This window comes from Mytilus trossulus, chromosome 12 (genome assembly GCF_036588685.1).
Source record: "Mytilus trossulus isolate FHL-02 chromosome 12, PNRI_Mtr1.1.1.hap1, whole genome shotgun sequence".
Classification (NCBI taxonomy): Eukaryota; Metazoa; Mollusca; class Bivalvia; order Mytilida; family Mytilidae; genus Mytilus; species Mytilus trossulus.
In genome coordinates, this window is record NC_086384.1 from 50,378,427 (window position 1) to 50,394,745 (window position 16,319).

Below are 16,319 nucleotides of genomic sequence, written 5' to 3' on the forward strand. Positions count from 1 at the left end.
TTATTGTGAAGTTTTGTTATTTCATTGTGACAACATCAAGGTTTTTGCATGGTTTACTCGGGTTTAGACTAAACTTATAAGAAATGACTGTAATATTTTTTCTTTCTATTCGAAATAACATAAAAAATTTGAGACACACTTTAAATAACCTGCCTAGTGTGCACCACCTTTTTTATGCTATTTCTCCATGGAAAGAAAAATTATTACAGTTGCTCCTTAAATAAAATCATAATTATATATGCAAGCAATAACTTATAAATTTTACAGCAAGACACTCTCAAACAAAAATATTAACAAGTTCTTCCAATGCTTCAGCTTGATTAATTATAGCTATGGTGCTGTCAATATCGTCTTCAACTACATCTGTTGCTGGAGCTCTGGACAGCACTACTAGTCTTGACAAATAGGAAGTGATTTGACTAGGTTGTAAGTATTCTTTTGGTGTAAACATTTTCATTCCATCCCCATCATGGCAAACTCTCATGTTCCGAGAAACATTAACTGGGTTGGCTTTGTTGCCACTACTTTCACCCTCATCAAATACACCTTTCAGGTAAACTTTTACCTTCTCTGAAAAACGATGATTTTTTCTATCCTTTTTCAATGCCCATCCAAGGGACAATTCACTCGTGCCGGCTGAAAGGGTACTGTGTTTTGTTTTTGACGAAGTTGTATCTATATCTAGACATATGTCACGCCATTTCATTTTGATTCCATCAAAAGTGGACATGTAGTGATGGTCACCAACAAAACAGTGGTCATTAAGCTCTGAATATGAATGCAATACTGCATTGCAGTTGTGTTCCGGACAAGTCAGATTAACATCAGACTGACTTTCCTCAGAGGGTTGTTTTTCTCGGGCAGCTAGTATATTTCCAGTATCTTTACAAGGTACTTTAAAGTCTGACAAAACATTTAAAGTTGACTCAAGATTAATTGGAGTTATTGACAAAGTTTGACCTTCACCAATGTTGTAGTTTTTCCAATATTTTAATTGGCACCAGTTTTCAAATTGTACGTTTGAAATCTTGGTAATTCCCTTTATTTTACGCTGGAGCGTCAATTGATCTACTGGTAGAGGAATGTCAACATGGGCAATTTGACATCCTGGAACACCCTCTCCGTCATCCAAAGCCTTCTTCATATCTGCAGAGCATGATATGTTGCCCCCATTGCTTACATATTTCCTTAGCTTTGCTCGCATGTGTGCTATTTTGGCATCACAATATGACTTGCCATCCTGTGATTCGCTAAAGTCGTACCTTTGTATATTTACACCTATAAGAAAAAATTATACTTAAACCTTAATATATTAATTACCTTGCAATTTAGGAGTACAAATAAAGTAAAGTGACAGTAGATGAATATCATTAAAACCCATGCCTATAACCAGAAATATGTGTTCTTGTACCTGAGTCTTCTCATTCTGAGATGTTTTGCATTGTATTCTGTTTTCGAAATCATATATATACTTGATTTGACATCATTTATAAGTACCATAAAAAATTGCGTTTCTTTCAAGGTAAAAATATTTTAAAAAGGTTAGACTTTATGGTTTGTTGTTGGTTTTTTTTTGTATTTTCATATTCAGATATGCTCTGTTTATTTTCATGATTATTTGATTCCATGGTCAAAGTCATTGTATAAGCCTTAAAAAAAAAACTTGTACCTTATCAAACAAGGTGATATTTATTTATGCACATTGCTTTTAGTACATTTTCATTGAAATCCTTTTTAGTTTAATAATGTATAAGATACTAGCTTTGAGTAAGTTTTCATAGAAATCCTTGTTACAGTTTGAGAGGAGTGTGCTTTTTTATATTCTATTATTTCATTGTTAATATCTTATCTGCATACTATATCTTATGTCATCCACATCCTTATGTAGTGTATTTCAACAGTGCAAAAATTCACCAATATCCATCAATCTGTCAAAGCTTGGCTTTCAAAGTACATTGACAGACAGTCACACAGGGTATTATTAGTTACTCAGTGTGTGTAAGTGACCTGCTCACTACCTAAGTAATAATAAACATACCTGTTTCTTCTGATATTGCTGGAACAGCATGCCATAAATTACTGCAGTGGTAACACCCTGCGTTGTCACTTCTCAAAAATGCTGTTGTCACAGTAGGTTGTTGCTTTTTCAGAGCTAATAGTACATGTTGCAGCATACATGCTACACTGTACCAATCCTGTTTAACACCATCCATAACATGAACATATGTACGATGCTGAAATCAAAGTAACATGATTTAATGTTTTGTATACAGTAATTTTAAAAGCATTTATAAAACAGTAACAATTTAAATGGGCTTTTTCTGTTTCTCGTACTGGTCAATCTCCCCAAGGGAGGACCAACCAATCATACTTCGAAACAGTACCTCAGTCATTCAAAGCAATGATTTTCTCTTTAATACTTTCATAATTTATTTCTGGAGCTTGTTCATTAATGATAAGATCAAGATCAAAATCCACAGAACTTTACAGCGTGACATCAACATGGGTTATTTGCATAACTAGGTCAGTAGTCCAATTCATTAACAATGTGGTAGCATAGTGATGCATTTACTAAAATGTGTACATTCCTTACAAAATAACATAAAATCTTTAGTGGAGTAAGTATCTAATTATACAGACATCATGGATAATCTACAGATATTTCATTAGGAACAACCATGGAACTAAGGAACACGCGCGTGAAGTTCCCCGATGTAATAGGTAGCAACATCCAGGGATATGGGTTAGCAACACCCAGGGGGTATGGGTTTTGTAATGATGTGCTTTAACCTATCTAAATCCTAGAAATATACTAAGCCAGGGATAATTGTTTTTATATATACAATTAAATTTAAAATAAAATATCCCCATCTTAAGATAGAATCGAAGAAAAAGAAAAAAACAAGAGATGTAGTTGAGAGTAACAATTTCCTTTGTTTATAAAGTAAACACAAAGTGATAGACACATACTAAGCTGGTTACATTATAATCTGATGTATAATAAAAATAGAAATATAAATATATGTCACACAAAATCTTACCTTAAGCTGATTTTCATAATCTTTAAAAACACAAACAGTTACATGCCAATTCAGCCCCTTCTGTCCAAACCAATCACTTTGTTTTTCTCTGAACAATAAAGGGAGGAATTTCATTGCCCAGTCCATAACAACCATGACTTCTCCATTCTTAAGGTTTAGAAGTTTCTCTTTTCTGCAAGAATCTTGGGCAACCAATCTCACTATGTGGCATTTCCAATCAAAAACTGCGCTTTCTGAAGTGCTTAAATCGTGCTCTAACTCTCGCTGTTTTTCTATAGACAAATCTGCAATTATGATAAAAAAATGTTTGTCAAGTCAATGAATTATAAAATTTTGCATTCCATATTTTTTTGTAAATATTGCTAAAAACTTATTAATACAGATATAACTTGATAATCCATTGACAAGTAGCGATCAAAGTCCACTAAATAAATTACCTCTAATTTGTATCTGTTGTTCTTCAGGCAGGTTAAACGATAAGAGGAATTGTATTTTGCCATACTTACATGTTTGTATCTTATTCATATGCTTGTCCTTAAACATGTGTGTTTGTGTAAAGGGGAGGACGGCGGAGGGTGTGTGTGTTAAAAAGCATACACAAAACATCATTTAGCACCTCTCTCTTGAGTTGGCAATATTTTGTTGTTTGTATGTGTTTCTTGCACATTTTTAGTTATAAACTAGGTTTAGAACATTATTTGCTTTACCCTTGGACGAGATTTGTCATGGTTTTTTTTTTTACCATCCAGAGACTGGGTGCTTGTAAGTAGGCAGTTCCTGCTTAATTTAAATTTAAGTGGTGAGCTCTAAAATAATTTCCTGTTCATATGGTAATTTTTAAATATCGTATTACCAATCTTGAGCCACTAGGTTTTTTCATGACTTAAAATGTTGTCAAAGAAATATATTTGGACACTTTAAAAAATGCTTTATACAAAGTATTGCATACCATCATTTCCCAAAACAAAGGATCTCAGCATGGAAATAGCTTCATCAAAAGCATTGCATCTGTCACAGGTCATGTCATGGTCATGGTTACAGCACTGGTTTGTCAAATTTCTGTTTGTTATGTCACTAAGTCCAAAGTTGATGCAATGATCTGGACATCTACTTTCTCTTTCTAGATGCAGCTTGTATTCAGTCTTTATGTATAGTTTACTGGATTGTAGCTTTTCTTTGCACTCCTTCAGTATGGCATTACTTCTTCCTATACTTTGATTCTCTAAAACACCAATTACATCCATAAGTGTATCATATGCAGAATTACCATCAGCAGCTATGTTGTCCAGACCCTTAAGATTTGTTCGCCTTGATGCTGGACATTCACTCAATATTTTAAATAATGACGAGTTACAAAGTGGATCAAAACTTGTTTCTGAACAATAAGACAGGTATGTTTCAACCAGTGTTGAATGATAGGCAGTCCTAACTACATTTGGTATGGTTAACAGTGTTCCTGAGCTGAGCTTCATTTCTTTTGTTCCAAAGGCTGTTATCTGAAAATAAAAATATATTCTAACAATCTGTCATCTGATGTCAAAAATATAGTAATTTCTGACCATGGCACTCAAATCATAGTGCCACCGTTTAAATTGCATTAATTATAAGAACATTTTATAGTCTCCTGTCGACTGGTTTAAGAGTTATCTCTCTTTGAATACTTCAACATGTCTGGTATCTGTTAAATAAATCTATTCAAATGCAGAACTAACAATGGGATGTATTGACCAAAGGTCATTGGCAAAATCATAGAAAAAATACCCTTACACATGCATGATCAGAGTATAAAACCTGACAATTAATAGCTCAGTCTGACAATGTTAACTATAAGCATAGAAATGTTTTCCGTTAATTGGTTTTATATGAAGATGTTCTTACCTGGTGAAAAGTTGGATCAAAGAAGAAGTCAAGGGCATGGTCTAACTTCTCTCTGTCCATTTTCTGTCTTTTTGCAGGTTCTTTTGATGGCACACCCATTCCTTTGTGTAAAATAAACTGCCTTATTAAATATCACAAGTAAACAAGAAATTATGCATTTATTACAATTGCTTATAAATTAAAATATGAAGTTATTATGTACAACAGTATTTTGATTCGAAGAAATCAAATGAACACTATGAACAGTTACAAAATAACTAAGATATATCATATGGAGCAGGCATACTGAGAGTGTGTGTCATGAGCAAATAATTTTTTGGTATACCATGTAGTGAGTTGATGTCTTCATGTCATGGGTCATGGATTTTAATAATAAAATCATACCACATCTTCCTATATCTACTTAAAGCATGATAACCATCTTTTTTTTTATATTTACATGTGCACTTTACTGTGGTAACCTGTGTCCTCATGAATATATTATGATTCATCTTGAAATAAATGTTACTTTCAAAATGACTAGAAAAAGGATGTTAGCCAAGCAAAATAATGTGTTATAATATACATACATTTTATGTAATTATTCTAATATGATGCCCTTCAAACATGTTAAGCCCAAACCTATGGTTAATTTAATACTAACACATGGCTATTGTTTTCTATGCTGTAATTTTCATCTGGAAGTCATATTTTTAAAGTTGCCTTACAGCTATTATCCCAATGCTTGCAGAGTCAAACTTTGGTAGGCTTGATTGCTTTGTTTGTATAATTGTTTATTCAAGCTTTATCAATCTCCAGACAATATATATGACATTGTTAAACCTGTATATATAATATTTAAATTTAATCAAACATTTTTCCAATATAATTGTACAATAGACAAACAAAGCAAGCAAGCTAACCAAAGTCTTTATCTACATGCATTAGGAAAAAAGCTGTACTGAACTCACCTGCTCCAATCATGGTTGCATGTTTACGAGCTTCATCAATAGCATGAACTGTCACTCCTGGAATTAGCTGCTTTAACTCTGACTTTGTATGGGAATGTGCAATCATAGACAATAACTGTTTTTTCAAGCTTCTGTCTGAGCTCTCCATGTACAAATTTAATACCACTTCATGTAAATTTCCAGTGTCATCCTTACTGTCTGGCTCTTGTAGAATCTTTAATAATTTGGTACTTTGCCCAGGTGCAATTGCTTAAAATAAAAATAAGAGTGTTATTACTAATAAATTTCTTATATATATACTATAAATTCAAAAATTGTAGCATGCATTTATTATTGTGAATTGTCATTTTGGACTAAAATGCTATTCTAATTTTTGGGATATTGAGAAAATCCTGTTTAAGTTAAGTCATATAAAAAATTACAAAATGCAAGGTTTGATATTGCGATTATAACCTGATTGCATTTTTTGGGGGAAATGAACAATCACTCAGCCCTTTGGTTTAAAACAAACACTGATTATTAACTCTTTCCTAACTGAATTGGGTTTTTCTGCAATATTGTGTAACCTGATCAAATTTTCAACAGAGTTTGCCTGATTTTGCCTGATTGGAGAAATCTGAAAATCCACTTGTTGCAATGTACAAAGCTTTATTCTATATGTTATAATGTGCTCATAAAAAATTGTTTCAATTAACATGGGTCACAAACCATTTTTATGTTGTGATCCTTAAATTTTACACTGGGATGTCTTGCACAAAGCTGATCCAGCTTCCCCTTCCAGAGCACCTGAGGTTTCCCAAGTTAATTTGGAGTACATGTTTATCATCTTTCTTAAAAATTGCAATGCTGAATGCAACTTCTTATTTATTCTTGAGTTTCTTATTTGTTCAAAATTTTGTCTTTTGTCTATTGATTGGCCTTCTTTTTGGATAGAGCTTGGATTAACAATTCCTTTTATAAATACCGCATTTCATTTCATGCCTGGTGAACATTTACTCACCATCTAGAAATAAATTTATAGTTTCTCCTGCTTTTCTTTTGACTGTGCGTAATGAAGAAGGCTGCAACAAGTCTAAATCACGTCTTACTCTGTACTTTATTGGACTGATTTGTCCATGACCTAAAACATCTATGGCATCATTCAAATCAGTCAGAACTGTATCAATGTTTTCCTCACTCCATGACGATATTTGTGACAGTGGTTGAGAACTTGAAGTCTATTTAAAAAAAAAGATTTAAAATATAAAATAACATAATATAAAAAATGTTTTCGACTTGTTGCTAAAAAGATTTGGATTTTCATCCAAAGGAAAAAAAAAATATATGTCCAGAAAAAAAAACATAGACCCCCCCCCAAAGAAATTCAAATGATTGCTGCCTGAAATTGACAGTTTATGTTACAAATATAGTGATTATACTGAATGTCTCAAATGTCATAATTTTATGTCAACATAACATGTCCACTATTACTAGATTTACACAGCTAGGAAATGATTTAACAAAAGTGTTAATTTGGTCCAATTTCCAATATTTCAACATGTTCAAAGATCCATTAATTTCATCTTGTTGTGTTTATGAAGCATGGGACAACTTATTCCACATGACAAATTAATTGCATTTATTCATACATTTAAATGTATACTTACATTTATGCTTTGAAAGTCGGAGTCAACCACTGCATCATTAGTACATGACTGTGAGTTTTCAAAACATGTTGCTCCTTTGTCTCGAGGCTTAAAGAAGAAATAAACAAACATATATATATATATATATATATAACTCGTCTAAACATCAACCCAACAATGTTAGATCTGTAAATTTGCTTTCGCAAATTTTTGGTTCTTCCCTCGCCGGGATTCGAACCCATGCTACTGTGATATCGTGACACCAAATCGCCTGCACTGCAGTCGTCCCGCTAGACCACACGACCACCTGGGCTCTCAAAAAAAGAGCTTTCGGTGGCCATATGTTACCTTTCCACGTCAGTTTTAATCTAGCGGCGTACTACAGTACATGATATATAAGGCATGAAGATGTTATTGTTACAGATCAGCTAAATTATCTATAGTAAAGGATCCTACAAATTAATGTAAGATACAGTCACAGAAAATAATTATATTCATAAGTACGTCTGAGTCAGTGACAACCCTACAACAGATGTATCCATCAGATCGCCATCAATGATGGTGATACATGGCTGTGTACATAATGTATATACAACTCGTCTAAACATCAACCCAACAATGTTAGATCTGTAAATTTGCTTTCGCAAATTTTTGGTTCTTCCCTCGCCGGGATTCGAACCCATGCTACTGTGATATCGTGACACCAAATCGCCTGCACTGCAGTCGTCCCGCTAGACCACACGACCACCTGGGCTCTCAAAAAAAGAGCTTTCGGTGGCCATATGTTACCTTTCCACGTCAGTTTTAATCTAGCGGCGTACTACAGTACATGATATATAAGGCATGAAGATGTTATTGTTACAGATCAGCTAAATTATCTATAGTAAAGGATCCTACAAATTAATGTAAGATACAGTCACAGAAAATAATTATATTCATAAGTACGTCTGAGTCAGTGACAACCCTACAACAGATGTATCCATCAGATCGCCATCAATGATGGTGATACATGGCTGTGTACATAATGTATATACAACTCGTCTAAACATCAACCCAACAATGTTAGATCTGTAAATTTGCTTTCGCAAATTTTTGGTTCTTCCCTCGCCGGGATTCGAACCCATGCTACTGTGATATCGTGACACCAAATCGCCTGCACTGCAGTCGTCCCGCTAGACCACACGACCACCTGGGCTCTCAAAAAAAGAGCTTTCGGTGGCCATATGTTACCTTTCCACGTCAGTTTTAATCTAGCGGCGTACTACAGTACATGATATATAAGGCATGAAGATGTTATTGTTACAGATCAGCTAAATTATCTATAGTAAAGGATCCTACAAATTAATGTAAGATACAGTCACAGAAAATAATTATATTCATAAGTACGTCTGAGTCAGTGACACATTATATATACACTAGTATAAGCATAACAGAAGTTTTATATGGGTCATTGACCTTAAACCAGTCTCAATATCGTTAGGTCATAGAGACACCTGAACAGTTAAGAATTATCCATTGTGGTGCCTTAATGTTATACAGTCTATGAAAAAGCTCATTCAGCATAGAAAAAACAGCAGCAGAAGTGTTTACCTAATATGCTGACTCTATATAAATCTTATTATAAAGGTCGTACTAAACACCTTCAATAAAATTAATTTTGCTCATTTAATTTTTATCAAATTTTGACAAAAGTATTTACTTTGACACTTTGACAAAAATGTAAAATTTTTGAAAAAGGCTTTCAATTTTTTCCTTTTTTTGGTCAACTCATACCAACATCATTAATATCTTATAAAGATTTACCTGTAGTGTTACTGCATTTTTTAAGACATGCTGTTTACCAAATTTGTAAAATTGGCCATCATCTTCTGTAGATTCTGCTACAGATAATTCTATAAAAGATTTAATTTAAAATTTTAATTTAGATAATTAAAATGACCTCTCATTACACAACACAAAATTATAAGCATACCGGTTTAACTATAAGCATAACTAGAAAATGTGCCTATAAGACAATGATATGCCCCAATCACTCATGATTTATATAAATATCAAAGTAAAGTAATGAAATGCAGGTCAAAATTACATTATTCATAGTGACTGAACCATGCAGTACACCCCAAGACCCATCCTCTGACCAAGAATCATTGTAGTGTCTGGTATCTGTAAATAAATGAGAGAAATCAACCTTTTAAACCCAAAATTTAACCAGAGTCATTCATGCATGAAATATAAGTCAAAATGACCCACCTATTAGTGAACCCTGTAGTATACACTTGCTTATTATCAATGACACATCATTTACTATCCTAGAAACTGACCTTAACCAAGAATGGGACAATACAGACGGGTGTACGAAAGGACAAGGTCTAAACTGTATATACATGTATGTGCCCCTTTCATATTCATCATTTGGGCATAAAAATGCCAATTTAGTAAATAAAATATATATATATCATCTATTCTTAGTACTTATAAAATGTGTCAAAACATAAAATATTTATATATAAATCTGAAATAATTTAGTCTAAACAACAATATTTGTTTCATAACTGACCTTGTGAGAAACTTTGAAGATTTTCTTCATTCATACAGTCCTGCTTAGGCAACTTTAAGTAGCATTCATAACATACACCTAAAACATAAAACATGTTCAAATTACATTTGACTGGTCATTTGATAGGTAATGATCTAATTCATGAATAATAGTGTGAGCTTTCAATAATAATCATTGTACATGTGTACCAATATGACTTTTGTTGTTTCTATTCTTTTGATATGAATTAATATGATGAAGTACAAGTAATAATCATATATGAACACATATATACATCTATATATTTTTAAACTTTTTTTTCAAAATGTAAACATGCTAAAATAGCACAAAACGGGTTATTGAAATAGTGAGCTTTTAAAGGCCCCAAAATTACAATGTAAAACAATTGAACATGTTCAAGCAAGAAAACTAATTTAATGGCCTTGTACATGTATGTACAAAAAAGAACGAAAAACAAATATAATCACTAAAAACAAATGACAACCGCTAAATTCCAGGCTTCTAACTTGGGACAGGCACATATAGAATTTATAGTAAGCATGCTACATGTATAGTAAACATGCTAGTAGTCTGTTGTTATTTATGTATTATTGTCATTTTTGTTTATTTTCTTTGGTTACATCTACTGACATCAGACTCGGACTTCTCTTGAACTGAATTTTAATGTACGTATTGTTATGTGTTTACTTTTCTACATTGGTTAGAGGTATAGGGGGAGGGTTGAGATCTCACAAACATGTTTAATCCCGCTGCATTTTTGCGCCTGTCCCATGTTAGGAGTCTCTGGCCTTTGTTAGTCTTGTTTTATTTTAATTTTAGTTTCTTGTGTACAATTTGGAAATTAGTATGGCGTTCATTATCACTGAACTAGTAATACTTGTTAAGGGGCCAGCTGAAGGACGCTTCCGGGTGCGGGAATTTCTCGCTACATTGAAGACCTGTTGGTGACCCTCTGTTGTTGTTTTTTTGTTTGGTCGGGTTGTTGTCTCTTTGACACATTCCCAATTTCCATTCTTAATTTTATGTATAGATAATAAGTATTTTTTTATATACATTGTACTAAGTATGAGATATAGGAAGATGTGGTATACATGTAAGTACCAATGAGACAACTCTCCATCTAAGTAACAATTCATAAAAGTAAACCGTTATATACTGTAGGTCAAGGTACAGCCTTCAACATGGCGCCTTGTCTGTATGCATTTGACAAGATTTGCAAATATTTGTTTTAAGAGACTGTGGACTTGCAATATAAAGGTATCAGTTCATACAATGTACATGTAGGGTCGCACATACACCATGTACAAATATATACCTCAATTTGTATCCAACACTGAAAGTGTAAAATACAAGTGGGGGCATGATGCATGTGCTTCCCCTACAAATACATATGTTCTATTATGTACATGTAAGATGTAAAATGTAGGTGGGGCTTTAGTCTAAAAAAAAATAAAGGGCTTGTACTTGCTGGATTCACACTTTATAAAATTATAATATAATATACAAACCAGTTCCAACAGGAAGTAATACTCCATACTCTTCCAAAATATGCTGGCTATGAGTTGATGAAACTCCCCTGAAAATCTTCCCTTTTCCAGTATGGTCTGGGTAGGTGCACTTTTTAACCTGCCTAAAGTCTATTCCTAGCTTGTACCGATGAAATGGACACACAGTAAGGAACGAGTTGGTTGTAAACAACCCCACTCTGCGACACAGTAGGTCTGCCTCGGAACCTAAATCAACTGGGGATTTTATAGCTAGACCACCGACTCCCCCAACCGCCAACTTAAGAGTTCTTAGATGGTTTGAAATGTCTTTTCTGCATGACAACAGTTTCACGATTGTTTTTTCTTGTGGATATCGACTGTAAGGTCCACAATCACTGCTATGAAAAGTGCCAATACTGCAACGTAAATCTGGCTCGGTTGGCTCCATGGTGTAAAACAATTAACGAAAACGTTTATATCAATAAAAAAAGGTTATAACTCGTCCAATCTTGACACTCTACATGGTTTCAACGGTCAGAAAACACCAGAAACATGACTTACATTATTTTATATCGTATGAGGTTTATCGTCAAGCATAAGCGGAAGTGACGAAATGTAAACAAATGACCTTCGCGCTGAATAAATGAAAATGAAAATAAAACCCAAAGTCGAATATAAAGTCTATTCTATGTTTGCAGCTGTTCATTTTTATAAATATATAATATAAAAATCACGTATGAAGCGTCAGGTATTTTTTTAAGCGCATTTCACATTCTAGAAAAATATGATAGTTTGTCCAGAGTTGTCTTTCTTTGAATGGTGTTTGAAAACGGCAGTTTTAAAAATCGAATTCATGCGAAATCGGTTGAAGTCTACAAATATGAAAAATTGATATATTGTAGGATGGATCGGATATTTTTCATTCGAATATTAACTGTATACATAAGCTCCTGTTCACAGGAGTTATATGTCCTTATATTCAACACTTTTACACTACTTTGATAGGGCGAAAATAGCAGTCATACCCATTTTAATTTAAGATTTAGAACCACAAAACTGTAAGAATAAACAACTATCATTAGATATATTTTTATTTTAATCAAAAACAAAGCAAGCATAACAATATAAAGTGATTTGGTCACATAGGGTGAATCATTTTTTTTTCAATTTGCATGATTCTTACACGGAATGGTACTTAAACATTACCTTATTCATCAGGTAAACACGTACGAACTATTTGAAGTAAATGTTATAATGAATGACACCTTTTCAATACACGCATAATTTGTAATTTTTCCGTTTTAACTGCTCCTCTTTTCCTCCTTTATGTATTAGAAACAGAAATGTGAATTAACTTATTCTAATAGTTTAATTGTTTTGTGCAGTGTGATAAATACAAATGTGCAACGCGAATATTATTTTGTATATTTAAATTAATAATCTTCCATAACCAAAGGTTGTTATTTTATAGTTATTGATACTGTCTAAATATTATATGCTTTAGAAGAATAAAAACCTTACGGTCTTTTGAAGAACATCACAAAAAGTCTTTCTATTTATAAAGGCACTTCACGTTCTATGGACTCGCTCGCTAAAAATTGTTGGAAACATAAACAACAAGTTTCGTTATTGAATAGTTGTCAAAGGTACAAGGATTATAATTTAGTACGCCAGATGCGCGTTTCCTTTACATGAGACTCATCAGTGGCACTCATATCAGAATATTTATAAAGCCAAACAAATACAAAGTTGAAGAGCATTGGGAATCAAAAATTCCAAAAAGTGGTGCCATATACGGACTAGGTAATCAATACCTGGGATAAGAATATCCTTAGTTTTTCGTAAAATTGAATGATTTGTAAACAAGAAATTTATAAAAAATAAAAATGAATACATTATTGATATTCAGGTCAACACCGAAATGTTGACTACTGGGCTGAAAACTTACGCAAGTATTGCTGCATTTAAGATGAATCAACCACTTACTATTTCAAATGTCCTTCTTCGGACTCCAACTCACAGGCTTTTAGTAATTTCAATAGTCGAGGATGAAAAATTATTCATTAACTTCTTTACACCTTTAAGACTTGTTTGGTAATAAATGTATATCATTCCTGAAAAAATGTGTTGCATTTCGAATTCGCTTGCTCTCATCAATAAATGTAATAAATTGTCAAAGAACAAATTATTATCATAGATTGCTTTAGTACAATATATATGACGAACATGAAAATAGTGGACCTTACTTTCTTTTTTTTTCTCGAAAAAGTAGTATGATTGCCAAAAACTTATTAAGGAGAGTCGAGGGTGAAACAAATTCAGAAACAATTTTAACATTGTTGTTTTCATTACAAATTTTATTTATTACACTTTTAGTTGTTACTTTATAATATAATACTAAAATCAACCAAAAAGGTCGATTCGGTTTGGCTCTAGATTGTTTTTAAAATATTTGTAAGCTGTACTTGAACTAAACAATTGTAAACTTTTAACGATTTCTACCATTGAGGTTTTTTTTATTCCGCTTTTCGTTCATGCATGCTTTTTTCGAAGGCAGATTATGTGCTTAAATGAACGGTGACCCCACTACTTTATTTTATTTTTCTACTAATTTTATGATAAAGTTCATTTAAAGGAAAAATAGTAAAAAACATGAATTTATACCGACAAGCCCCGTTTAGACCGTGAACGACCAAATACAAGTTAGGAACAGAAGATGCACGTATACTCATTAGCAAAAAGCAAATCAACAAAATAACACCCAGTGCAGATCTAACAGAACTCGCAGTTACTGACAGCTAGTTCATAGACAATAACATGTTTATGTCATTAATATCCATTAACAATCACTTAAATAGCATCATTCGTCATAGATCTCATTAATACCAGACGAGTTTTTGAGGAATAGAATATATCAGGGTTTTTCATCTATTTTGCATGTTTATATCTTTCTTTATATTTCTCATTATAATGTTAATACTGTAAGACAATATCAGGCCTCTCATGAAGGTCTTCAACTGGTAACAGAAGAAAGATTTAAGTAATACAGCAAATGCTTACACTTTGATGGGAATTGCTTACTTTGTTTCATGTTGAATGCTCGTTAACGTTTTTCAAAGCCCTCGAAACTTCCCCTATTGGTCCATCGCACTTTAGCGTGATATACTGCCGTACAGTACTTTAGCAACCAAACAACCATCGAATGTTAGCGTGAGACAACGCCATACTTGAGCGTAGACCATTGCACTTTACCGTAGCCATCGCACTTTAGAGTCCTACATATGATAGTATAATATGTGTTGATGTAACTAATGTAATCTGTTGATGTATAGGGTAGCTTAATTTTGGAACATTAAATCTTAAAATACCACTTAACAGATAGTCATTTTATATATAAAAAAAAAAAAACATGTGTATTTCATTCTTTATTGAAAATTGTCTCATTGATGTACAAATGTATACTCCTTAAACTACAATTACTCAATCTTTTGTAAGCAAACTATTTAAAAAATCTACATATACATGTTATACATTACAGTAAAAATATAGAAAAGCGGGTCTTGGTCTTTTATGGTTTACTTTTAAATCAAAAGATGAAACCAACACGTTTAATAATTTAATGCGTCCGAAGCGCTTTTCTTGATTTACCTTTATCAGGAACGCTCAGAGCTAAATATTAGCCTTCCCATCCCTTTAAACAGAACAATGCAGTTTCATTGTAAATGCAAGTATAAAAACAGAAATTGCTATTTAGAATATTGCTTCAAATATTCCAAATGATATGTGGATTGTTATTTTAAGTATGTGCTCTTGGATCTAATAAAAAGACACAGCAGTTACATTTTTGAATAGAAGAATTTTTATTTATTTATGCATTTAAAGTGTGTCACTCATTCTTATCTTTATTTCGATTTATTCGAATTCTTTTACCTGTTAAGATAGGTAATTTTATACGAAATAGATTTGGGTATATTGAAGTTGTATTTAAAATGAAAGAAAACCGTTATTGTTTAAATGCACATAAACTTTACTATTGCATGCAACGTTGTCACATCCTGTTAGAATATTTAATTTATATTGAACAAAATACACATGGGTTGCATGCGTCACGGTACAAGAAACTTATATCAAACACATAATTTACAAAATAGTTTCACATTTTTTAATGACAGTCACGTGATGTTTGTTTATTTTGTAACGTCGGGTACTTCATTATTGATGATTGATGAGTTGAATTTTGGTACTTCCTATTTTCCTTTTCCGTTGGGTACTTGAATGTTGGTGATTGATGCGTTGAATTGTGGTACTTCCTCTTTTCCTTTTTCGTTAGGTACTTGGATGTTGGTGATTGATGCGTTGAATTGTGGTACTTCCTCTTTTCCTTTTTCGTTGGGTACTTTGATGTTGGTGATTGATGCATTGAATTTTGGTACTTCCTCTTTCCTTTTTCGTGACTTGATAAATAATAGTTATACTTCCAAGTAAATGTAAAATTTAACTCAAAATGATTTAAAAAATATTCGACATTTATTTTTCTTAAGGGTTGGTGTTCCCCAGAGGTGAGGTGAAAGTACGACCATTTTAGCCATAGGGTCCAAATGAACCTTAAACAAAAAAGTATGATAAATGTAATATATTAATGTCTTTCTCTTATTCTTTTCTAAAACAAAGCTCACTCATTTAGATATCCCAGAATATTCAATGGAACAAGTTTAAATTTGAAAATTGTTTTATATTATAATTTAATCATTTATCATTTATAAATGACAAAGTTGTTATCA

At 32.6% G+C, this 16,319-nt stretch overlaps 1 protein-coding gene across 1 annotated transcript; it reads right to left on the bottom strand.

The window, feature by feature from the left end:
• Window positions 1-277: 277 nt before the first annotated feature.
• On the bottom strand, window positions 278-12,110 carry LOC134692547 (uncharacterized). Its single transcript, XM_063553004.1, has 11 exons — window positions 11,560-12,110; window positions 10,052-10,129; window positions 9,298-9,386; window positions 7,516-7,602; window positions 6,870-7,086; window positions 5,870-6,118; window positions 4,920-5,020; window positions 3,991-4,537; window positions 3,042-3,325; window positions 2,039-2,234; window positions 278-1,278 (listed from the first exon to the last, which is right to left on the bottom strand). Exons 1-11 carry the CDS (start codon window positions 11,984-11,986, stop codon window positions 278-280), a joined length of 3,276 nt encoding a protein of 1,091 aa, XP_063409074.1. The 5' UTR covers window positions 11,987-12,110.
• Between the last annotated feature and the right edge of the window lie 4,209 nt (window positions 12,111-16,319).